The sequence below is a fragment of the Gopherus evgoodei genome, chromosome 4 (assembly GCF_007399415.2).
Source record: "Gopherus evgoodei ecotype Sinaloan lineage chromosome 4, rGopEvg1_v1.p, whole genome shotgun sequence".
NCBI lineage: Eukaryota > Metazoa > Chordata > Testudines > Testudinidae > Gopherus > Gopherus evgoodei.
In genome coordinates, this window is record NC_044325.1 from 121185018 (window position 1) to 121209942 (window position 24925).

A 24925-nucleotide genomic window follows, 5' to 3' on the forward strand; every position below is an offset into this window, starting at 1 on the left:
CGGCAGTATCGACGTGTGAAAGTAGAGTGAATTATATTGTAAAAATAAGAATGGATTAAAGAAATGTGTATGTACCTTTAAGCAGAAATAAGAAATGTTGAAATACAGGTGCTAGGAAAAGAAACATTAGGCATAAACAAGGGTGCTAATGGCGAAACATTAACAGAAGATCGGTAATAGTTAGTAAGGAAATAAGATATGCATGCCTAGCCCAGGTAAACTTATCTGCTGTTATCAGATTCTGCTTCCTTTGTTATCTTGTTAAGTGCTCGCCCTTTTATCTGTGTAAATAAGATAGTTTGTGTCTTGCATGGTGCTCACATTATCTGGGTGTTATTAGCAGAGCACTGTATTAATAAAACAGAGTGGTCTGACAAACTGAGAGTCCTGAGTTTAACTTTGACAGGCGGGTAGCAATCAATTTCTCGGGGATCGATATATCGCGTCTCATCTAGACGCGATATATCGATCCCTGAACCTGTTCCTGTCGACTCTGGAACTCCAGCAATGTGAACGGCGGTAGCGGAGTTGACGGGGGAGCCGTGGACGTCGATCCCGCGCCGTGAGGACAGTAGGTAATTCGATTTAAGATACTTCAACTTCAGCTACGCTATTCATAGATTCATAGATTCTAGGGTCAGAAGGGACCAATGTGATCATCTAGTCCGACCCCCTGCACAAAGCAGGCCACAGAACCCTCCCTACCCATCCACTTCTATAACAAACCCCTAACCTATGTCTCAGTTATTGAAGTCCTCAAATTGTGGTTTGAAGATCTCAAGCTGCAGAGAATCCACCAGCAAGTGACCCATGCCCCACGCTGCAGGGGAAGGTGAAAAACCTCCAGGGCCTCTGCCAATCTGCCCCAGAGGAAAATTCCTTCCCAACCCCAAATATGGCGATCAGCTAAACATTGAGCCTGTGGGCAAGACTCACCAGCCAGCACTCAGAAAAGAATTCAATGCAGTAGCTGAGATCCCATCCCATCCAACATCCCATCACCAACCACTGAGCATACTTATCTGGCTATAGTCAAAGATCAATTGCCAAAATTAGGCTCTCCTGTCATACCATCCCTTCCATAAACTTATCAAGCTTAATCTTAAAGCCAGATATGTCTTTTGCCCCCACTACTCCCCTTGGAAGGCTGTTCACATAGCTGAAGTTGTATATCTTAGATCGATTCCCCCCCGGCCCCCCAGTGTAGACCAGCTCTTCCAGTCCTGCGCCTGTGGAGGCTGAATGCGTAAATTCAACAAGCTCACAAAACGGGAGCATATTTTCCCCATAGTGTGAGGTTCTCACTCTTAGCACTAGCAGGAGAATATATATCTGGACTCCTTGGTGATACCAGAGATGCCTTAAAAGGGGCAGGTCCTGTCCCAAGCTGCTGTCCCAGCTAGCAGGATGACAGCCAGGCCAGAGCGGTGTCGGTGCAATGGCTCCTGCTCACCAATTCTTCCATACACATATGACCATATCAGGTTTCCTCTTTTTCACAGCATCTAGCTCTCTCTGTGTTTCTTCATTTACATTGACACTGCTCAAGCTGTGGGAGAAGACAAGTCAAGAAAAAGTGTTAGACATAAAGCCTGAGAACACAGTCCCTTTGAAGCCGCACACCACTGGTTTCAGTGAAATCATCTCTGGAATGGACACAAAAGACTATTGCAATGAATGTTCAGACATAACTATCTGGGCCCATCTTCTTTCCCCATCCCACATATTTTTGGTCCACAGCGGTAGTCACCATCTGCACTGGATTCCCTATGGAGTCTGACCAGGCTCCTCCTTTCCTGCAGAAGAGGCTGCTATTGAGTGACATGCAGAACTCTCAGCCCACTTAGAGGGAGAGAGATGCCAGCATGTGACATTTATAGCAAGCAAGAAAGCAGACTTCAGCGAACTTATTTGTTTCTGAATTGTTATTAATCTATAAAGTTATTGTTCTAAATCTAAATAATTTTGAAAGCTGTCATCATGTGTTTTGGTTGTAACATCCCAGAACCAAAGGCTGTGTGGGGGATGTCTAGGACTGTGTAAAAATCTGGACGTTGTTTAAATGTATTTGCTATCTCAATGCTTCACAGAACTTACTTCCATTTTTTAATTCCCATCAGTCTTTTACCTTCATTTATTTCTGGTCCTTTTAGTTCTCTCTCTTTTATAGATTTGCCTTTTCCCCTTCAGGCCAGTGGTATGGAAATTTCAAAACATTCTCTTGTAGCTGTCCAGCTGTGCTGGATTTAAATGCTGCTTAAGCTGAAACTCTGGTAGCTTTTATGAACTAAGAAGATCTTAAAAACAGTTTAAAACTGCCTGACATTGTTCTGGAGGAAAAGGCAGATGTCAGTTGCCTAAGGAGCGGGCTGGACCTTCCAATCCTACCAATATCTGTATGAGCTGCTGACTAGACAGACAACCAAGATGAGGAGGAGAAGAGTGAAAGAACTGGGTTGCCATCATAGACAGAAAAAGAAATTAAACAGAAACAATTAGGTGTTGACTTTGTATCCTTTCCCTCTTTTCCTTTGTCTGTTTGTCTGTTTGGCTTTGTCCCAGAATTATATGTTGAAATGGTGGTAAATTATTATTTGAATGCAGGGCTATTTTAATTCAATTGTGAAGCACCCAAGTCTTGTATTCTCAGTCCTGCTTTCTGAGTAAAATAACTGAGATTCTAACATAAAACTATGCTGCCTTTGGAGTGCTCAAACAGCCACTTTATTATCCCATGTTTAAGCTAGTCAAGCTGCATGAATAATAAATTTTTCAGGTTGGTGGCTGAAGGAAAAAAAAAGGTTCATTTTGAACCAAAACCTCAATTTTTCAGGGTTTTGTTGTTATTGAAAGAAATCGAACAAACAATTTTTTTTGGTGCCGAATGAAAATTTATTTGATCTGAAAAAAATGTCGGGTCTTTTTGTGTTTTTCTTTAGTTTCTTTTTAAGTGTTTTTCAGCCTTAAAAAACCAATTAATCAAATTAGCTACACAAAACATTCTAAACAAAACATTGTTTCAAAGTGACAAGACAAACCTTTTGTTTAAAAAAATCAGCTTTTTATTCTGCCAAAATTATTCACCAAATGCAACCTCCATTTGCAAATATTTTCATCCTGAAACTGCATTTTTCTGCAAATGTACTATTTGAGCAAAAAAAGTCACTCAGCTCTACTGGTATCACAGCATTGGATCTCTGTCCCTTTCTCTGCAGGAGGAGACTAGGTACCGGTTCTTGGGTGCATGGACAATAACACTGTGACCTCAGGAGAAAGAGCTTAAATCACATCACTTTGTGCCAGATTTTCCAAAGAACTCAGCACCCACAACTGGGGCTGGATGTTCAAGGGGACTGAAGTCCCATTTACCCAGGGTGCTGCTGGCTTTTCTGAAAACCTGACCATAGAAGTCACAAGCTACTGCATGCTGAGCACTTTAGAAAGCCTGGCCCCATGTGAAAGGAACACCTGTGAAAGGAGCCCACTTGTAACTTACCCCAATTTCTGCAATTTGCAGTTTGGATGTTTCAGTCCTTCACACAACTGTTTTACACCTGAATTGTCCATTGTTTTCTCTCCCAAAATCAGCTCTGTCAGTGTCTGGCTGGTGCTGAGAGCAGAGGCGAGATCCCCACAACAAGCAGCTGTGAAATGGCAACCGCTCAGTCTGCAGGAGCCAGAGAGATACAAAGATTTGTGACTGCTTATTTTTGCCCCATTCGCTGGCATCAGCAGTTTTCATTCTAGGCATGTACAGTAAACCACAGTGCTCTGAGAGGAGCCTTTGGGATTAGTCATAAATTCCAAGGCCTGAAGGGCCCACTGTGATCATCTGGTCTGACCTGCAGTACAGGACGTCCCCCAAACAATTCCTGTTTGAACCAGAGCAGAGCTTGTCGACAAAAATATTCAATCTTGATTTTAGAATTGCCAGTGATAGAGAATCCACCACAACCTTTGGGAAATTGTCCCAGTGGTTAGCTACCCTCACGGAACCTTATTTCCAGTCTGAATTTGTCTAGCTTCAACTTCCAGCCATTGGATCCTGTTATACTTTCCTCTGCTAGACTGAGGAGCCCGTTATCAAATATTTGTTCCCCATGTAGGTACTTGTATACTGTGATCATGTCACCCTGTATCCTTCTCTTTCCTAAGCCAAGTAGATCGAAGTCTGTCACTATAAGGCAGGTTTTCCCATCCTTGTATTATTCTCATGGCTCTTCTCAGGACCCTCTCCAATTTATCAACATCCTTCTTGGACTGTGGGCACCAGAACTAGACACAGTATTCCAGCAGCCATCACACCAGTGCCAAATACAGAGGTAAAATAACCTTGACTCCTACTCGAGAGTCTTCTCTTTATACATCCATTAGCCCTTTTGGCCACGGCATCGCATTCTTAGCTGATTATCCACCGTAACTCCTCAAGTCTTTTTCAGAGTCACTGCTTCCCAAGATAGGGTTCCCCATCCTCTAAGTGTGGCCTACATTCTTTGCTCCTAGAGGTACAAGTTTATATTTGTCTGTACTAAAACGCACATACTGTTCGCTTGCGCCCAATTTCCCAAACAATACAGATCACTCTGTAGCAGTAACTTGTGCTCTATATCTCTACATTATTTCCCATTTTGCAATTTTTGTGTCATCCGTAAACTTTGTCAGTGATACTATGTTGTCTGCCAGGTCATTGATAAAAATGTTACAAAGCATAGGGACAACGATCCCTGTGGGACCCCATAGAAACACACCCTCTCGTCTTAAACTCTACAAACCCTGGAGGGAATACTTTACCATGTACAGGTGTTGTGTCAGTTACTATGTGTTCTACATGTGATTGTTCAGATGAGTTGAAGGGACAGGTAGATTGAGGTGCTATTTCTAGTAGGTTGGGTGATCCTAACAGTATCCTGTAATGACCTGCTGGTTCCGTACTGGATACCGCCCCCTCTAGAGTGGTAGGGAGAGAAAGGACTAAGCCCTAGCTTAGGCTGGTGGAGGAAGGACCTAGATTAGCATCTCACCAGTAGGGGGCACTGTGTTAAGCAGAATGACGAGGACAGAGATGTGACATCCTGTGGACAGAAGGGATCAGGCTGGGAGAGTGAGATGGCCAGTGTATGGGGGGATGAGCAGCAGGCTGCAGGAAGGACAGAAAGCCTGGCAGTGGTCTCCTGAGAGCCAGGGCAAGGAGGCAGGTGAGAATGTGAGAACTGATCAGGGAAGCAGGCTGTGGCTGGCGGGCTGGGAGCAGCAGCACCAGGACATGTGGGGTGGAGCAGCCTGCAAGCAGGAGGTGAGAGGCAATTGGTAAGGCTGGGTGACAGGAGGAAAATACACAGGGACCCCGAGGAGATTAGAGATGACAGGACTGAGCTCTGGCCAGTAGGGTCGCAGACAATCCCTAAATTGTCTGTCATGAGAAAGATGGGTCAGAAATGGCACCGGGTGCTAGCCCACAGCCAGTTCTCAGTGATACACTTTCTGGCTGGGCTGTGTTATCAGTTTCTGGTGTTACACTGCTGATTTGGCCAGGCAGTGCTACAGGCTGGGAACCGACTAGCTAAGCAGCAGTTTTGCAGAAAAGGACCTGGAGATTACAGTGGATGAGAAGCTGGATATGAGTCAGCAGTGTGCCCTTGTTGCCAAGAAGGCTAACAGCATATTGGGCTAAATTAGTAGGAGCATTGCCAGCAGATTGAGGGAAGTGATTATTCCCCTCTATTTGGTATTGATGAGGTCACATGTGGAGTATTGCATCCAGTTTTGGGCCCTGCACTACAGAAAGGATGTGGACAAATTGAAGAGAGTCCAGTGGAGGGCAGCGAAAATAATTAGGGGGCTGGAGCACGTGACTTATGAGGAGAAGCTGAGGGACCTGAGGTTATTTAATCTGCAGAAGAGAAGAGTAAGGGGGATTTGATAGCAGCCCTCAACTACCTGAATGGGAGTTCCAAAGAGAATGGAGCTTGCCTGTTCTCAGTGGTGGCAGATGACAGAACAAGGAGCAACGGTCTCAAGTTGAAGTGAGGGAGTTTTAGGTTGGATTTTAGGAAAAACTATTTCACTAGGAGGGTGGTGAAGCACTGGAATGGTTTGCCTAGGGAGATGGTGGAATCTCCATCCTTAGAGATCTTTAAGGCTCAACTTGACCAGCGGTGCCTCCAGGCACCAGCACTTCAAGTGCATGCCTGGGGTGGCAAGCTGCGGGGGCACCCTGTTGGTCCCTGCGAGGGCAGCAGTCAGGCAGCCTTCGGCGGCAAGCCTGCAGGAGGTCCGCCAGTCCCGTGGATTTGGCGGCAATTCAGCGGCGGATACGCCGAAGCTGCAGGACTGGCGGACCTCCCACAAGCATGCCGCCGAAGGCTGCCTGCCTGTCGTGCTTGGGTCAGCAAAAAAGCTAGAGCTGCCCCTGGGCTTGACAATAGTAATAATAATAATAAGAGATATACCTATCTCCTAGAACTGGAAAGGTCATTGAGTCCAGTGCCCTGCCTTCACCAGCAGGACCAGATACTGATTTTTGCCCCAGATCCCTAAGTGGCCCCCTTGAGGATTGAGCTCACAACCCTGGGTTTAGCACACCCATGCTCATACCACTGAGCTATCCCTCATGGCTGGGATGATTTAGGTGGGGTTGGTCCTGTTTTGAGTAGAAGGTTGGACTAGATGACCTCCTGAGGTCCCTTCCAACCCTGATATTCTGTGAAATGACAGGTGATGATCGGGGGGAGTCCCAGCCACTTTGTGGGAAACACATTAATGTTGATGTTATTTATTCACATTACTGTTTACAGCCAGTTTGGGAGAACAGAGCCATGTTCAATTTCCTTTTCTTTCCAGCCCTTTTGAGAGAGCAGGAGTGACAGCTCCAGTTCAGAGCAGTGTGCACACATGTGGGGTTGTTACTGCCTTAGTGAGTAAAGTCATTGTTTTTCTAACTTCCAAATATGCTGCATTTGTGGTTCGGTAAAAACCACTGGATTCTGCCCTTGGCTGCACCAAGTTCACATCTGGCACTGCTGAGAGACTTCGAGGAGAAGATATTGGCTGTAAGCCACCTTTCTACCGCACTGATTCTGGGCCAGGTGAGGACCAAAACAGCCTCTGGTATAACTTAGAGGAAACTGCGGAACTAAAATTCATTTGCAATTTAACACCATTAATTTGTGCTTGAATAAGGACTGGAAGTGGCTGGCTCACTACAGAAGCAACTTTTCCCCTCCTGGAGTTGACACCTCCTCATCAGTTATTGGGAGTGGACTACATCCACCCTGATCAAATTGGCCCTGTCAACACTGGTTCTTTGCTTGTGAGGTAACTTCCTTCTCTTCATGTGTCAGTGTAATAATCCCTGCATCGGTAATTCTCACTCCATGCATCTGAAGAAGTGAGTTTTTGACCCACAAAAGCTTATTCCCAAACAAATCTGTTAGTTTTTAAGGTGCCACCAGACTCCTTGTTGTTTTTGATAAATAGAGTGTAACTCACAACACCACCATGTTAACAAGCACAGACTAAAGGAAACCAGCTGGTACTTACTGCAGTATCTGTAATTTGCAGTTTGGATGTTTTAATCCTTCACACAGCAGCTGCACTCCTGAATCTCCTAGGTTGTTCCACCTTACGCCAAGCTCTGTCAGGGTCTGGCTGGTGCTGAGAACAGAGGACAGATCCCCACAACAAGCAACTGTGAGATCACAATACCCCAGTCTGTAGGATATGAAGATATACAGAGAGCAAAATGATGACTTGTTTATGCCTCTTCCTCTGCATTTCCCCTCCTTGATACCTGTGTGTAACCCTAAAGTGATTCTTAATTTAGAAGCAATACAGAAATCACTTCATTTTGATTCAAATTACAAAAAGACCCCTATAAAATATCAGAGTTGGAAGGGACCTCAGGTGGTCAACTAGTCCAACCCCCTGCTCAAAGCAGGACCAGAACCAAGCCCCAGGCAGATTTTTGCCCCAGACCCCTAACTGGCTCCCTCAAGAAGTGAATTCACAGTCCTGAGTTTAGCAGGCCAATGCTCAAACCACTGAGCTATCCCTCTCCCCTATACAAGGCTCTAGACAGGGCTGAGCAAACTACAGCCCATGGGACATTTTAAGTCGGCCCTCGAGGTCCCACTGGGGAGTGGGGTCTGTCCTGCTCTGGTGCTCTGGCACTCCAACCAGGGACCAGATTCAGGGGCCACTCTATGCGGCTCCTGGAAGCCATGGCATGGCCCCGCTCCAGCTGCTGCGCACTCCAATGGCCCCCTATGATGCTCCAATGGGAGCTGCAGGGGCCATGCCTGTGTAGGAGCCGGAGGAGGGACATGCTACTGTTTCCAGGAGCCATTTGAGGTAAGCGCTGCCCGGAGCCTGCACCCCTGAGCTCTCCTCCTGCCCTAACCCTCTGTCCCAGCCCTGATCCTCCTCCTGCTCTCTAAACCCCTTGATCCCAGCCCAGAGCACCCTCCTGCACCCTAAACCCCTCATCCCCAGCCCCACCCCAGAGGCCCCATGCCCAGTCAGAGCCTGCACCCCTTCCCGCACTCCAGCCCCAGCCCTGATCCCCCTCCTGCCCTCCAAACCCCTCGATCCCAAGCTGGAGCACCCTCCTATACCCCAAACTCCGCATCCCCAACCCCATCCCAGAGCACGCACCCTCAGTCAGAGCCTGCACCCCACTCCCCAACCCAGCCTGGAGCCCCCTCCCGCACCCTGAACTCCTCATTTCTGACCCCACTCCAGAGCCTACACCCCCAATCAGAGCCCTCACCCCCTCCTGCACCCCAAACCCTATTTTGTGAACATTCACAGCTGCCATACAATTTATATTCCCAGATGTGGCCTTTGGGCCAAAAAGTTTGTCCACCCCTGCTCTAGACCTCTAGCACATAATTAGTGCTACAGCCAAAACCTGAGTAGCACTAAATTAATTATTCTAATAGGAACTCATCCATCCAGCTATAGAAAGCACTTTCCCACCCCTCAACCCTCTCCAAACCCCATCAAACAGAGGCTCTTTGCAGCATGCCCAGAAAGTTCCTGAATGTGGAGTATTTTGGACTAGGGGGGAAGGGCAAGTCCCAGAGCACTCACAGAGACCAACCATCCCTTCTTTTTTATAACAAAGGGGGGGGATCAGCTCAGGTGCTCGTGCTGACTGCAGCTGGGACAGTCTGGCCCAGTGCCAGACACAATCCCTCAGGTAGGCCAGTCCCAGGCCATTTAGGGCTTTATAGCTCAGAACCAGCCTCTTAAACTCCACCCAGAGACCAATGGGCAACCAGAGCAGATCCTGGAGCCATGTGCTCCCAGCGGGATTCCATGCTCAGTAAGTGACCTAGCGCTGTCTACGCTGTGGCTTAGGTCGGCTTAACTAAGTCTATCGGGGGTGTGTGTGTGAATTTTTCATACCCCTGAGCAACGTAATTGGGTCGACCTAACTTTCTAGTATGGACCAAACCTTAGTAAGTAAAATAAACAGAGGATCTACAGAAAATCTCTATGGGGCGTGGAGTTCTCTGTGTGACCCAATTTTTGTCTAGTAAAATATGACAAATCTACAGTGTGGTGGGGTCTCTCAGCTGTACGCAGGAGGAGAGCCTAAGTGTTTTTGAGTGGTCATTAGATGAACCAGTTGGGATTTTTTCACTGAAATAGTTTTTCTATCAGAAAATGCAGATTAGTCACACACTTTTTGTGGGAATGTCTCAATGTTGATGGAAGTTCTGTCAGGAAGGTCTTTCCTAGCCAGGCTGGACTTTCAGGGTAAACCTACAGAGAGAGCAAGACTAGAATAACCAGTAGCCCCGTGGTTGGGGCATTCACCTGGCCTGTGTGAGGCCCACCTTCGTCTCCTCCCAAATCAGGCAGAGCAGCGACTTTAACCTGTGCCCCTCACACCTCAGATGAGTGCCCTAACCAGTGGGCTGTTGGCTAGTTTAGCCTCTTCTCTCTAAGAAGGTGTTTGTTTCATCACAATGCGGAATGGAGGGAAATACTGAGTTTTCATAGGATGGAAAACAGTTTCCCACAGCGCTGTCAGGAGTATGGATGTTCCAGTAGACAAAGCTCAGGTCACTGTAGTACAATGTTAATAAGCACTGACTGCAGGAAACCAGCTGTTACTTACACTAGTTTCTGCAGTTTGCAGTCCGGATGTTTTAGTCCTTCACACAGCAGCTGCACGCCTGAATCCCCTAGTTTGTTATCCGCCAGTTCCAGCACTGTCAGGCTGTGGCTGGTGCTGAGAATAGTGGAGAGATCCCCACAGCAAGCAGCTGTGAGGCTGCAACTCCCCAACCTACAAGAGACAAATACACAGAGAGGGAAGTGATCACTTATTTCCTCCCTATTGGCTGTGGTTCCCTCACTGGTGTCAGTGTCTGTCTGGAGAGGGTTTCATTTCCATTCTGGAGGGAGGGAAGGATGGTTCTTGCCACATGTGCCACTAGCCAAATACTTAGGGGCTAGGGACAACCCAGATCCTCAGCGAGTAAAGGGTTAATTCTGGCTTCCTTCCATCTGTCCTTGCACAGGTGCTCAGGGAAAGGGCTATCAAAACAGCTGTTGGGGAGCCAATGGGTGCAGAATGGCTGTGGGTTGAGATGGCTGCAAATTCAGGCTGAGCGAGCCTCAGGCTGGAGTGGTTTGTTATTTGATGTGTTTAAGTTGTTTTGCTTTGCTGACAAGATTTTTCTTCTGCTGAAATATCCTTCCTGATTGCCAAAGTCTTGCTGCCATACAGTGCTAGGACCATGGTACCACCCTGTACACCTGCTGCTCATGCTGCCTCTTCCCAATTCTCAATAGAACATTTCCTGTTGCAGCTGAGTCTTCAGAGCTATGCTGGCCCTGAAAGTTTGGCCTGAAACTACCCCGCGAGGATATATCCCATGGGGTCCTGCAGGGGTTTGACCTGGGTCCAGTACTGCTCAATATTTTAATTAACAGCTTGGATGATAGAGTGGCAAGTACACTTATAACATCTGAAGATGGCACCAAGCTGGGGAGGGTTACAAACAATTTTAGAAGACAGGATTAGAATTCAAAATGATCTTGATTAATTGGAAAATTGGTCTGAAATTTATCATATTAAATAGAGACGTGCAATGTTCTGCACTTAGCAAGGAAAAATATCAAATGCGCAACTACAAAATGAGGATTAATTGGCTAAGCGGCAGTACTACAGAACAGGATCTGGGGAATATGAGCAAACAGTGTGATGTATTTTTGGAAAAAGCCTAATATCACTGTAGGGTGTATTAGCAGGAGAGTCAGAAGTGGGCATGGGAGGTGATTGTCCCACTCTACTCATCACCGGTGAGGCCTCTTCGAGTCCAGTTTGAGGCATCACAGTTCAAGAAAGATGTTGACGAATTAGAGAATCCAGATGAGAACAACAAAAGTGAAAAAAGGTTTAGAAAACAATCTCCACAAGAAAAGGTTGAAGGAATTGGGCATGTTTAGTCTACAGAAGAGAAGACTGAGGGGCAACATGATAACAGTCTTCAACTATGTGAAAGGTTGTTATAAAGAGAATGGTGATCCATTATTCTCCATGTCCACCAAAAGTAGGACAAGGAGTAATCAGCTGAATCAGCAGCAAGGGAGATTTAGGTTGGATATTAGGAAACACTTTCTAAATATAAGGATAGTAAAGCCCTGGAACAAGTTACCTAGGGAGACCATGGAATCCTGTCCTTGGAGATTTTTAAGAACAGGTGAGACAAACACCTGTCAGGGATGGGCTATGTTTACTTAATTCTGCCTCTGTACTGGGGGATGGACTTGATGACCTCTCAGGGTCCCTTCCAGCTGTACATTTCTAAGGAATGGAATGGTACCCCTGAGGTGCAGGGCCTGGGGCTGGTTTCAGCAAAGCTTTGGAGTTCTGTAACCCAGCAGCCAGAGCTACCATGCTAGCAGGCACAGACTGGAGGAGACCAGCCAGTACTTACAGTATTTTCTGCAGTTTGCAGTTGGGATGTCTCAGTCCCTCACACAACACCTGCACTCCTGAATCTCCCAGCTTCGTCCCCCAAAGGTTCAGCTCTGCAAGGGCATGGCTGGTGCTGAGAGCAGAGGAGAGAAACCCGCAACACACAGCTGAGAGTCTGCACCCCTCTAACCTGCATGAAATGAAGAGAGAATGGAAAATGATTCATTTCTGACCCGTGCACTGTGTTCCCCTCAAAGATGTCCATGTAAGTCTAGAAAGATTTGTTATTCAGGGAATGCAGGGAGAGACGACAGTGCTGTGGGACGAGGCTGGGGGGAATAAAAACACAAAAAGCCGTTAATGTGGATTTCTTCCATGCACACTTCTCATGTATGTTGGTGAAACTCTGGAGCAAATCTATTGTAGTTAATAAAGGCAGACTTGCAAATACAGAGCAGCTGAGAGCACAGACTGGCCCATTATATCGGTTACCCAGCACTCCACAAGTGACTGTTCACTTGAAGTGAAAGGAGAGGGCAGGATGTGGGGGCACTTTTAGTGGGATGGGAGGGGGAAGGTCGTGGCTGGAAAATAGTTCAAACATTTTCATTGCTAGCACTCTGGATCCCTTCTGGTTTAATCAGATGGAGCCAGAATAAGCTCTCAAGCTCCAAATGTTCCCCAGGGCCATGAGCATCCATTACCTGTCCCTTGTAAGAACAGACATCCTTAATCCCAGAAGATGAACTACCTGATCGTTCTCATAACCAACCCTCCCAGTGTTGAGGATACAGCACCTTTCCCCCGTTACAGCCTCTGTCTAGCACAACTGGAATCCCCAAACCTCTCAGTCCCGAAACTGCCTATGAGTGACAGACTCAATAGAAATGTGTGTGTAAAGAGGCGGCGTGGCTCCACATCTCATCTGGGAGGGTCGTGCCCCATCACTCACCCATAGGGGCGGGGCCACTAAGCGGAAGTCCTGCCCCTCAAAAGCTCAAGCAGCGACTTGGAAGGATAAAAGCCGGCCCTCAGCCCTCAGTTGGGCCCCAGCCACCGTCAGGAGCAGGCCTGTCAGCGGGAGCTCCTGACTGGGAAGCTGCTGAGGCCGCAGGCCGGTGTTCGGACTGGCCGGGGCCTCCCGACGCTCACTATACCGAGGAGCTGCCAGAGCTTCCCTACGCTCGCTATAACGAGGAGTTGCCAGAGCTTCCCTGCGCTCGCTACAACGAGGAGCAGCCAGAATCGCCCCATCCCACCCTTGCTGCGGCCCCGAGGACACCCTGGAACAGGCCTGGCCGGACTTCCCAGAGGAGCTGCCGGACTTGCCGCCCAGCCCTGGCCGTGAGGAGCCTGCGTGGTGGGACGTCCCCGAAGCGGGTCCCACGAACCAGGTAGGCTCGGAGGGGGATACTGAAAGTGGCCTGGGGGCAGCCGACCTGAGTCAGGCTGCAGATTTCCCGATACTCATGGCAGTGTGTTGCGGTCAGGATCCCCACTGACCACCCGCAGCGGTGATCACCGCTACTAGGGCCCCGGGCTGGAACGCAGTGGAGTGAGTGGGCCTGCGTTCCCCCTGCCACCCGTCCACGGGTGGCAAAATCCCTCCCCCCCGGCCTGAAGAGGCCAGCTAAACTAAGATAATTGTGTGTTGGTGCCCCGCCCGAACCAAGGGATGGGCCCCCTTTGACTGTGCCGCTGCTCAGTCCTGTCCCAAAGGGCCCAAGAGACCCGCACCCTTGCCAGCCCGTCCCTGAACCAAGAGGGCTGGAGCTGAGATAACTGTGTGTTGGCGCCCCGCCCGAACCAAGGGCTGGACCCCCTTTGACTGTGCCGCCACCCGGTTCTATCCCCAGAGACCGAGCCACCCGGACGGCGGGCTACAGTTCCAAGGAGCTAGACCCTCAGACAACAGGTTGAGGCCGGTGTGGCTCCCCTCCTCATCCGGGAGGGTCGAGCCCCGGCAACGCCCCCGCTTACAATTGGCACCTGACCAGGGACCTGAACCCTAGCCCCTGTGAGAAGGGGCTGGCAGGAGGGCGGTAGTGCGACCAGCCCTCTTTAACCGGAGACATGGATATCAAACGGCTGTTCCAGCTGCTGGCGGAGAGCCAGGAGCGCCAGCAGGTGGTGCAACTGCTGCAGCAGCAACAGCAGCAGGCTGCCCATCGCGAACAGCAGCAACATCGGGATGCCGCCCACCTCCAGCAGCAACAGCAGCAACATGCTGCTCAACTGGAGCACCAGCAACAGCTGATACAGCAACTCGGAGGCCAGCTGCAGCTGCTCCTTGGACCTGCGTCCCGCCCCGTCGACGGGGCCACGGGAGAAGACGTCGGGAGCTTCCGCCCATCTGTTCCCCTGCGCCTGACCAAGATGGGCCCGGAGGATGACCCTGAGGCCTTCTTGGTCACGTTCGAGCGCGTGGCCCTTGTCGCAGGGTGAGCCCGGGACCAATGGGCCCCTCTGTTAGCCCCGTACCTAACCAGACCAGACCAGCTTGCTTATCGCGGGCTGGCGACGGAAGAGGCCAAGGACTATGATCGGGTAAAGGCGGCAGTCCTGGACGCTTTGGATGTTAGCCCTGAAACCTTCAGGCAGCGGTTTCGGGGTCAGACCTACCCGACAGGCGCCAGGCCCCGGCTGATTGCCCAAGGCTTGAAGGAAGCCTGCCGCCACTGGCTCCAACCTGAAACCCGTACGGCGGAGGAGGTAACCGAGCAGGTGGTCTTAGAACAATTTGTGCATATTTTGCTGCCCGGGGAAGGGCTTGGGTACTCTGCCACCGGCCAGCCACACTGCGGGCGGTGGTCTCCCTGATGGAGGACTTCCTGGCCGCAGAGGCTTCTATGGGGCCGCCGTTCGGCCACCCACCCCGGGGCCTGACCAACTCCATGGGGAGACGAGGGCATCCGCCTTGGCCTGGCTGCGGCGCCCAAACCGCGGGCCAGACCCCGCATCGGCCTTCCGGGCCCAACGCCCGGACCCTGCCCTGCACTTGGCCCCGAGTGCCTCGCCTGGGGGCCTGTCGGAGCCCCGCCGAAGCCCCCTCCCACAGCCCTCGAGCCGCCGGTCCCCGGGGCGGACGCCCGGAAATTGGACCCTGCTTCGAATGTGGGAGGGCCGGCCACTTACAACGGGACTGTCCCAAGATGGAATGTGACTTTGGGCAGGTCTGTGCAGGGGAAGGCTGGGCCCGACGGCCCCAATCCCCCAAACTCACGATCCCGGTAGTCGTAGGGGCCCACGCCACAATGGCCCTAGTAGACTCGGGCTATGGGCAAATGCTGGTCCACTGGGCTCTGGGGCCCATCCATTTGCAGTGCATCCACGGGGATGTCCGACCCTACCCGAGCGCCCGGGCCCGATTGATGGTCAATGGCCTCACTCGGTCGTTGGTAGTCGGCTTGGCTCCCCAACTAGCCTACCCCGTAATCCTGGGATGTGATTGGCCCGCCTTTGAGGGGCTCCTCCGGTCCATACCGGCCTTAGAGGCCGAGCCCCAGGAGCCCCCGTTGGAGACAGAAGAGGATGCTGAGAAGATTGGGGCAGGAAACACGGAGGTTGAAGGCCAGGGGGAGGAACCCCCCGCCAGGCCTCGCTTTGACAAGGACTTCTGTCGGGACCAACGGGCCGACCCCACTCTCAGCCGGGCCTACGAGCAACTTGCGGCAGTCAGTAGGTCAGTTGTCGACCCTCACCGGGCCATGCAGTGGCCACACTTTGAGCTCCAGCGGGACAGACTTTATCGGGTTGAGCGGGACCCCCGCACACGGGAGCCATGGATGCAACTTTTCTGGGGGCGCTGCCACCGACGCGCCGTGATGAGCCTGGCTCACGACATATCGGCAGCAGGACATCTGGGTCACGAGAAGACCATGGCCCGAATTCGGACCCGGTTCTACTGGCTGGGGCTTGAGAGGGATGTAAAGCGATACTGCAACTCCTGCCCGGAGTGTCAGTTGGCTGCCCCGCCTCGGGTACCCAAGGCGCCCTTGGTCCGCATGCCATTGGTCGAAATGCCGATTGAACGCATCGCCATGGACCTGGTAGGCCCACTGCCCCGAAGTGTGGCTGGTTTTCAGTATATCCTGGTCCTTGTCGACTATGCCTCCTGATTCCCAGAGGCTATTCCCCTGAGGAGCATCACGGCCCAGACCATTGCGGGCGAGCTGGTGAAGGTGCTTTCCTGCATAGGATTGCCTATAGAAATCCTGACTGACCAGGGCACTAACTTCACCTCCCGGCTACTGAAGCAGGTCTGCCAACTCCTGGGGGTAAAACAACTCCACACCTCCGTCTATCACCCCCAGACGGATGGATTGGTAGAACGGTTCAATTGAACCCTTAAGGACATGCTGAGACGGTTCCCACTGGACAACCTACGCCACTGGGACCAACTCCTACCACCTCTGCTACTAGCCATCTGGGAAATCCCCCAGGTGTCGACCAAATTTTCCCCCTTCAAACTCTTGTATGGGCGGAGGCCACAGGGCCTCCTGGACTTAATGAAGGAGACGTGGGAGCAGTCGGCCTCCCCAACCCAGGGCCTCCTCCAGTACGTTCTCCGACTGTGGGAACACCTTACTCAGGCGGGGACCCTGGCGCAGGAAAACCTGAAGGTAGCCCAAGAGAGGCAGGAGCGGAGTTATAATCAAGAAGCGCAGGTGTGAGAGTTTGCCCCCGGACACTGGGTTCTGCTGCTCCTACCCTCCAACTATTGGCCCGTTGGCAGGGCTCCTACGAGGTAACTCGGAAAGTGGGCCCCGTTAATTATGAGATTCACCAACCAGGCCTCCGGAAGAAGAAATAGCTATACCACATCAACCTGCTGAAACCATGGCGTGACTGGGAGGGCCTCTTGATCAACCCGTGCCCACCGGAATTGGAGCTAGGCCCGGAGGTGGTCCAAACGAAGGACTTGGCGGAGCCCTCGCTGGGGTGTTCCCTGACGGACGAACAGCGTAAACAGGCTCGATGCTTCCTGCGGGAGTTCCGGCACACCTTCACGGCGCTACTGGGCTACACGACCTTAACCTGCCACACGGTCCAAACCTGGCCGGTACTGTATCGAATGTGCCAAGAAGTCGAGGAAGAGGTCCAGGCCATGTTGGCCCTGGGGTCGTTGAACCATCTCGGAGCGAGTGGCGCAGTCCAGTGGTCCCGGCTCCTGGCGGTTCTGCATAGACTTCCGGAAAGTCAACGCCATATCACGCTTCGATGCCTACCCGATGCCCCGGGTCGACAACCTGCTGGGCCGCCTCGGGGAGGCCTGATTTATCACCACGCTGGACCTGAGCAAAGGTTACTAGCAAATCCTGCTCGAGGAGACCTCCAAGGAGAAGACTGCCTTCGCCACCCCATCGGGACTTTATCAATTCACACGGATGCCCTTCGGTCTCCATGGGGCTCCCGCGACCTTTCAGCGGCTCATGAACCACCTCCTGCGGCCGCATCAGGGGTATGCGGCCGCATACCTAGATGATATCATGATCTACAGCCGCTGCTGGGAAGACCATCTAAACCAGGTCGCGGTGGTCCTCAGAACCCTGCAGCAGGTGGGGTTGACGGTGACCCCCAAGAAATGCCGGATAGCCTGGCAGGAGACCACCTACCTCGGCTATACCGTCGGGCAGGGGCAAGTAAAACCCCTCATTGGGAAAGTACAAGCCCTTGCGAAGTGCCTCCCCCACGACAACCAAACGACAGGTACGACGCTTCCTGGGACTCGTGGGGTATTACCGGCGGTTTATCCCGCAATTTGCGTCCATTGCCGCACCGTTGACTGGGCTGCTGACTAAGAACAGCCCTCGACAGATACAATGGACCCCCGAGTGTGAGGCAGCCTTTAAAATGCTCCGAATCTGCTTGTGCCAGGAACCCATCTTGTATAGTCCCGACTTTGATAGACCATTTATCCTCCAGACAGACTCGTCTGATGTCAGCCTAGGGGCGGTCTTGTCTCAGGAAGGGGACGGAGGAGACCACCCCGTACTGTACCTAGGCCGAAAACTATTCCCCTGAGAGCGGAACTACGCAGTGATTGAAAGGGAGGCCCTCGCAGTGAAGTGGGCCTGCGAGGCCCTTCGGTTCTTTCTCCTGGGCGTCCCTTTCACTCTCATCACAGACCACGCGCCCCTTCAATGGCTCATGCGTATGAAGGACAACAACGCTCGCATCATGCGCTGGTACTTGGCCTTGCAGCCCTATGCTTTCACCATCCAGCATCGGGCTGGCAAGGACCATGCTAACGTGGACTTCTTCTCTCGCCTCGAGGAGGTGGAACCGCCTGGCCCCGACAAGAGGGAGCTGGACTTGCGGGGGGGGGGGGGATGTAACGAGGCAGTGTGGCTCCCCTCCTCATCCAGGAGGGTCGAGCCCCGTCACTCACCCATAGGGACGGGGCCACTAAGCAGAAGTCCCGCCCCTCAAAGGGTCAAGCGGCGACCTGGAAGGATAAAAGCCGGCTCTCAGCCCTCAGTTGGGCCCCAGTCACCATCAGGAGCAGACCTGTCAGCGGGAGCTCCTGACTAGGAAGCTGCTGAGGCCGCAGGCCAGTGTCCGGACTGGCCGGGGCCTCTCGACGCTCGCTATACCGAGGAGCTGCCAGAGCTTCCCTGCGCTCGCTATAATGAGGAACTGCCAGAGCTTCCCTGCGCTCGCTACAACGAGGAGCAGCCGGAACTGCACCACCCCTCCCCTGCTGCGGCCCTGAGGACACCCCGGAACAGGCCTGGCTGGACTTCCCGGAGGAGCTGCCGGACTTGCCGCCCAGCCCGGGCCATGAGGAGCCTCCGTGGTGGGACGTCCCTGAAGCGGGTCCCATGAACCAGGTAGGCTCGGAGGGGGATACTGAAAGTGGCCCAGGGGCAGCCGACCCGAGTCAGGCTGCAGCTTTCCTGGTACCCATGGCAATGTGTTGCGGTCAAGTTCCCCACTGACCACCTGCAGCGGTGATCACCGCTTCTAGGGCCCCGGGCTGGAACACAGTGGAGTGGGTGGGCCTGCGTTCCCCCTGCCACCCGTCCACAGGTGGCAGAATCCCCCCTGAAGAGGCCAGCTAAACTGAGATAACTGTGTGTTGGTGCCCTGCCTGAACCCAGGGCTGGGCCCCCTTTGACTGTGCCACTGCTCGATTCTGTCCCAAAGGGCCCGAGTGACCCACAGCCTTGCCAGCCCGTCCTTGAACCAAGAGGGCCAGAGCTGAGATAACTGTGTGTTGGCGCCCCGCCCGAACCAAGGGCTGGACACCCTTTGACTGTGCCGCCACCCGGTTTTATCCCCAGAGACCGAGCCACCCGGACGGCGGGCTACAGTTCCAAGGACCCAGACCCTCAGATGACAGGTCGAGGCCCTCCTCATCTGCGAGGTTCGAGCCCCAGCAACGCCCCCGCTTACAGTGTGACAGTGACTGGAATGTGGAGCACCTAGGTCTTGCTTTACACAGCACCGTGACTGAGCAGATTAATGATTTTTAACTAAACATCTGTTTTTAAGGCTGTTTCTTCCCCGTGTGAATTAAATAAACTAGTTTTTAAAGAAGAAAACTAGAAAAAACCAAGACCTTAGTCCAGTGGTAGCCAAAGGACTCCTGCACGGGGCGGCAGCTAGGTTTGGATCAGAGACTTTCAAGTACACAGAACAGACTACTACCACCTGAGATGATGTAGTAACTATTTATCCTATGCATGGACCAGCTTGTAGAGAGGGGGTTTCCAGGGAGTCACACAGCTATTGACCATACAGCAGTAGAAGGTTGGATGCTATTTGACATTCAGATAGCAGGCAGTTTTCCCTGTGATGATGAGGTGTGTTGCAGTCTGTGGATATGTGCTGAGTGGACACTGGGATACAGTTACTGGTGTCCTGGAAGTTGTCATTTCCTTGCTTTTAAGAATTGTGTTGAATGGGTGCCCCACTCATCCAGCCGTAATCCTTTCTAAATAAGATGTAGTTTATGGAGTATCCTGGCTTAATGACAACAAATGTAGGAAGGTTTGGGGGGGAAGGGCCAGGAAACGGGGAGCAGGGATATTTGAAGTGGGGTTAATGGTGTGTATGGGGTCCCAGCAAATTAATTTCCACCCTCCCTAACTCCACCACTAAGGAGCCTGTGTTCTTGGTTCCCACCTGTCAAGTGCTGCCTCCGCTCTGCCTGCCCAGACATGGCTCATTGGAGCTTTGAAGATTTGACAGAGACTCTTCTGCTCTTAGTCATCCCTCAGTGTAAGCCCCAGAACTGCATCACACACGGACCCAGTATGCTCCCTCTGTGCCACAGCAAACTCCTTCTCCCAGCAGCTCTGCCCTGCGTGGAGGGAGCTGGGCCGCACACTCTTTGGTTTGGGCAGCAGCACCCTTCCTTCTCCTGCTTCTCTTTCTTCCTTCCCCACAGGCCATCTGGACCTGGATGAGAAGTTGCCTGAAAATGGAAATCCCTTCCCACAAAAAAATTTCCATTTTTGAAAATGTTCTGCCCCAAATTGGGGCAAAAATTCAAAGTATTTTAGAGGAAAGGACTTCCAGAAAAATTAATTTTGGGAGAACCAAAATGATTCCCTAGTTGTCTGCCTGGCACCAGGGCTGCCTGGCTTCACAGATGCCTGGAAAGGAGACTGGATGGGAACCTGGGCAGACTAGGAGAGCTGGCTATTGAGCTGAGGACCCAGTAAGCCTAGGGTCCAGCAGTCTCTCCAAACAGAGAGGCTGAAGCTGATTTCTCCATACTTTTTGCCACTGTTGTTGGGTCATGTGACTTCCAGGTCACTCACTGTGCCTAGTGCGACAGCAGCTGGGAGATGTACATGGCTGCAGTTCTGCAGAGTGGTCACCTATTCTAGAACCCTCTTGACCAAGGCAACATTGAAAACCTGAAAGCGATTCAGTTCGGCTCTTGGCAAGGAAGCTGTCAACTTTGCAAGTGCCCTACATCCCAGGACAAGAAAAGAAGCTGCCTTTACATCCAGGGTTAACCCCAAAAGTTCTCAGCTTCTCTCCTGTTGCTGTCACCTCTGTCTGGGCAGGGACCCACGTCTCTCTTCCTCCTGACCAGGGGTTTGGACAGCCCCCTTGCAAGTTATTGTGCCTGTCCCAGAAGGTCTGACCAAGAGTCCTGCCCCTGCGCTTTGTTTTCTCTCACAGGCTGTGGCCAGTATGTGGCTGCAGCTACAAGTAACCAAATAACTCTGTATCAGAGAGGTAGCCGTGTTAGTCTGGATCTGTAAAAGTAGCAAAGAGCCCTGTGGCACCTTATAGACTAACAGACGTATAGAAGCATGAGCTTTCGTGGGTGAATACCCACTTCAAAGGATGCATGCATGAAAGCTCATGCTCCTATTCATCTGTTAGTCTATAAGGTGCCACAGGACTCTTTGCTGCTTTTACAAATAACTCTGGATTTAAACAAAAACCTCTATGAACCTGTTTATTTCACTGACACGCTCACTTTCTCCTTTTCCAAGGCAGAAGCTCACTGTCCTGCCATGATGGCATCAAAGGAGCTGGGTGCACATACCCCCAGGGCCGGTGCAACCATTTAGGCAACCTAGGCGGTAGCCTAGGGCACTGGCATTTGGGGGACACCATTTTCTTTGGCAGCGACCACGGCGACCAGATCTTCGGCCGCCCCGGTCACCTCCAGCATTTAGGCGGAGGGAGCTGGGGCAGGGGAGAGCGGGGAGGGCTGCCTGCAGCAAGTAAGGGGCGGGGGCACGCAGGGGAACTCCCTGCCCCAGCTCACCCCTGCCCCGCCTCTTTCCTGAGCACATCATGACCACTTCACTTCTCCAGCCTCCCAGGCTTGCGGTGCCAATCAGCTTAGGCGCTGCAAGCCTGGGAGGTGGGAGAAGTGAAACAGCCATGGCGTGCTCGTGTGCAGAGCAGGGGTGAGCTGGAGCGGGGGGGGGGCCTCAGGGCGGAGGGGAGGCTCAGGGTGGAGGGTGGGGAGCTGCCGCAAGGGGGGCACCTCAGGGTGGGAGTGAGGGGGGAGGGGAGGGAAGGGCACAAGGTGGAAATTTCACCTAGGGCGCGAAACATCCTTTCACTGGCCCTGGATACCCCAATCTAGTTAGTGACACAAGCTTCCTCCTTTTGAGGCATCTGTCAATCCGAGTGTGGTGGGTGGTGATGTAGGAGTGATCTGTCACTAACACAGCCTCCAGAGACCCCTTCTCTGCAGCACATTAGATCCAAAGCTGGTGGGCGATGGGCACTGCACCAGGTTCACAAGGCCATTATTTCACCTTGTGCTCTACTCCCTACAATGTATTTCCCCGTGAGTTCTCTAGTCTACTGTGATGATGGCCTAAGTCATGGAGCTTCCACCCCTTCCAAGGGGAGACTAGTCCATGGACTATTCCAGCAGATCAGTCAGAGCAGCACAGACATGAAGCAGACACACTTCACCTGTGTATTTTCCCTTCCCACCCACCCCTCATATCACTCTCAGTGAGTTACTCATTTCCCACCCTCCTCCGAGCTACGAGGGAGAGACAGGGCAGTTGCCACCAGGGAGAGGAGCCATCATCACTCTCTGCAGGGCTGTGGAGGAGAAGAGGCGAATCGTCACTGATGGTGGAGAAAAAACAAAGAGCCCTGAGACGAGTCCTGTCCACCTACATACTGACAGGCAGAGCTTTGAGGCCCTGCTTGGGGGCTGGTGGGGAGAGATGGGGACAGAAGCATCTCAGCCCTCCAGCCATGGGTATGATGTTCTGGAGAGAGAACAGGGGTCCCTGAATTAGGGGTTCATGGCTCTAACACCAAACCTCCAATGATAGACAGCAGCTGCAGTAAAAGGCAGCTGATTTTGACATTCACTTTGCTGTTGCTTTTGGGGCAGATTTTCAAGAAAGCTCGACATCCAATGTGGAAGGCTTCAAAATCTGGGCAGAAAAGTGTCCCTAGTTTTAAAGTTAATACATAAAGGTGTCAAAGTGATTAAAGTTATCTTTAAAATGGGCTGTTAGTGGAAGGGTAAGAGAGTGCTCTTTTTAAAAAGAATGCCCAATATTAAAGAATTGGTTTAAAAAAAATAAAATATTTATTCTCCCAAGACCGGGACTGTGTTACCAGCTGTCTGCTGTGGGCCCACCTTTGCTTAATATTTCCATTTTCCAAACAGGGCAGACTGGGTGCGTGATGTGAGCCATTGACAATGGTGCTGGAGAGACATTGAACTCTCTACTTTTCCATATACTTACGGGGGCAGACACCAGCTACAGCCCCTGTGAAGCGCTTTACATAGAAGTCATCTGAAAATACACAGAGGAGACCAAATATTACTTACCCTAGAATCTGTAATTTGCAGTTTGGATGTTTCAGTTCCTCACACAGCAGCTGAACTCCAACCTCTCCCAGAGAAAAATTATAACTGAGGTCCAGCTCTGTCAGGCTCTGGCTGGTGCTGAGAACAGTGGAGAGATCCCCACAGCAAGTGCCTGTGAGACTGCAAAATCTCAACCTGCAGGAGAGACAAATGCAGGGCAGATAACATCAGAGAGTGAACAAGGCTCATCACAATTGACAGGTGGCCCTGCCCACCAGCTCCTTTCCCTGATCAATCAGCATGAGGAATGAGCCAGAATCCAGCCCTAGACACTGTCCTAAGCCCCATCCCTTGACCAATGAGAACCATGTTTGAGTGTGACATCCTATATTAGCCCCACTGCTTGCACTATAAAGATGGAGAGAGAGAGAGAGAGAGAAGTTTCCAGGAAGGCTCCAGGAGAGGGTTAGGAGGAGGAAAATGGGGAAGATGGAGGCAGAAGTTTAGAGGCTGGTAAAAAGGTCAGAAGAGAGGTTAATTGGAGGGTAAAAACAGACACTACAAAACAATGAGGAAAAAAGAGTCAGAGAGAAAAGGAGAGAAGAAAACTTTCAAGCAGAGAAAAACTAAAAATAGTAAAGGGTTGACCTAATGGCACTCTGTTGCATTATTTTATATCAAGTTTGATGCCAAAATGTTACAATAAAATACACACTCATGGCATGTGGCCAACCCCAAAAGTTCCAAAATCATGAGTCAAGCTCCAAAAAAATCACAATATTAGCTTAAAATTCATGGGATTTTTTTTACAAATACATTTTTGATTCTTTTTCTTTGTCTTCTGGTTTTTGAGACTGGTTTTCAGGCTCTCTCTGCAACCACAACGGCTAGAAACTTAGTTTTCGTTTTCAAAAAGCGAGAGGCTCACTTATTCACATGACTCCAGGAGCTGTGACTTTAAGAAAAACCATCAAATATCAAAATTTGTGATAAAATCATGAGATGGCAACAATATTATATGTAAGCAGAGTCAGGTTGAGCTCTACCCTACCATCTGGTGGTGAATTGTGGCGAGTTGTGCAAAAGAATTTCAGGGGCTGATCTTGTTTGCATAGCCACACCCATTCCGCCTAGCATGAACCCACAGCAGCCCAAATGGTCACTTTAGCTGCTGTGGGATCCCCAGTTTCTCTGTTATTGGGGCAGGAAGAATAAACTGTTGTTACCCTGATTATGTGAATCAATGACAGTGGAACTGTTTTATGACAAAGGGACTCGCCATTAGCTAAGTAGCATTCGCTAGACATGGGTTCCAAAACAGTGAATTGAGCGAGAGGTTGGCTATAGGTATTTGTCTGAGTGCTCTGAAAGCTAAAACAAACACTACAAAACTCTTCCTCTTTCTCTTCAAAATCAAGTGTAAGTAATCTCATGGCCTATCTAAGGCTGTGATCAAGTGTCTTGATGTTTTTGGTCTTCAGATGAAAACCTTTTCTATGTCTTTTAGACCTTGAGGTAAAAATATCATTTAAGTTTTATAAGAGCTAATTTTGATTTTATTAGAAATCTGGTTATAAGCTGCTGAGCTGAATTCACTTTGGGCCAATGGTGCACCAGCCCTGAGACTCCCCTACTACAGGCTGAAGTCACGGAAAAGCTAAAATTACTTAGTGTTGTGGGGATGGGGGGCTAAAGATATATTGCTGAGTGGCTGATGGAGCAGA

General features: G+C 51.0%; 1 protein-coding gene across 2 annotated transcripts in view; it reads right to left on the reverse strand.

Moving 5' to 3' along the window:
* Positions 1 to 1168: 1168 nt before the first annotated feature.
* The window catches only part of LOC115650590 (NACHT, LRR and PYD domains-containing protein 3-like), a 64618-nt gene continuing 40861 nt past the window's right edge, over positions 1169 to 24925 (reverse strand). Inside the window, exons 8-13 of one of the 2 annotated variants that reach the window (XM_030560774.1) lie at positions 23223 to 23396; positions 11955 to 12125; positions 10127 to 10297; positions 7540 to 7653; positions 3497 to 3667; positions 1169 to 1549 (exon numbers count right to left, since the gene is read on the reverse strand). In XM_030560774.1, coding sequence (XP_030416634.1) covers positions 1450 to 1549; positions 3497 to 3667; positions 7540 to 7653; positions 10127 to 10297; positions 11955 to 12125; positions 23223 to 23396 — 901 coding nt within the window. In that variant the 3' untranslated portion in view covers positions 1169 to 1449. Of the gene's footprint in view, positions 1550 to 3496; positions 3668 to 7539; positions 7711 to 10126; positions 10298 to 11954; positions 12126 to 23222; positions 23397 to 24925 lie in introns of both variants that reach the window. The other variant, XM_030560773.1, reaches the window with a different exon arrangement.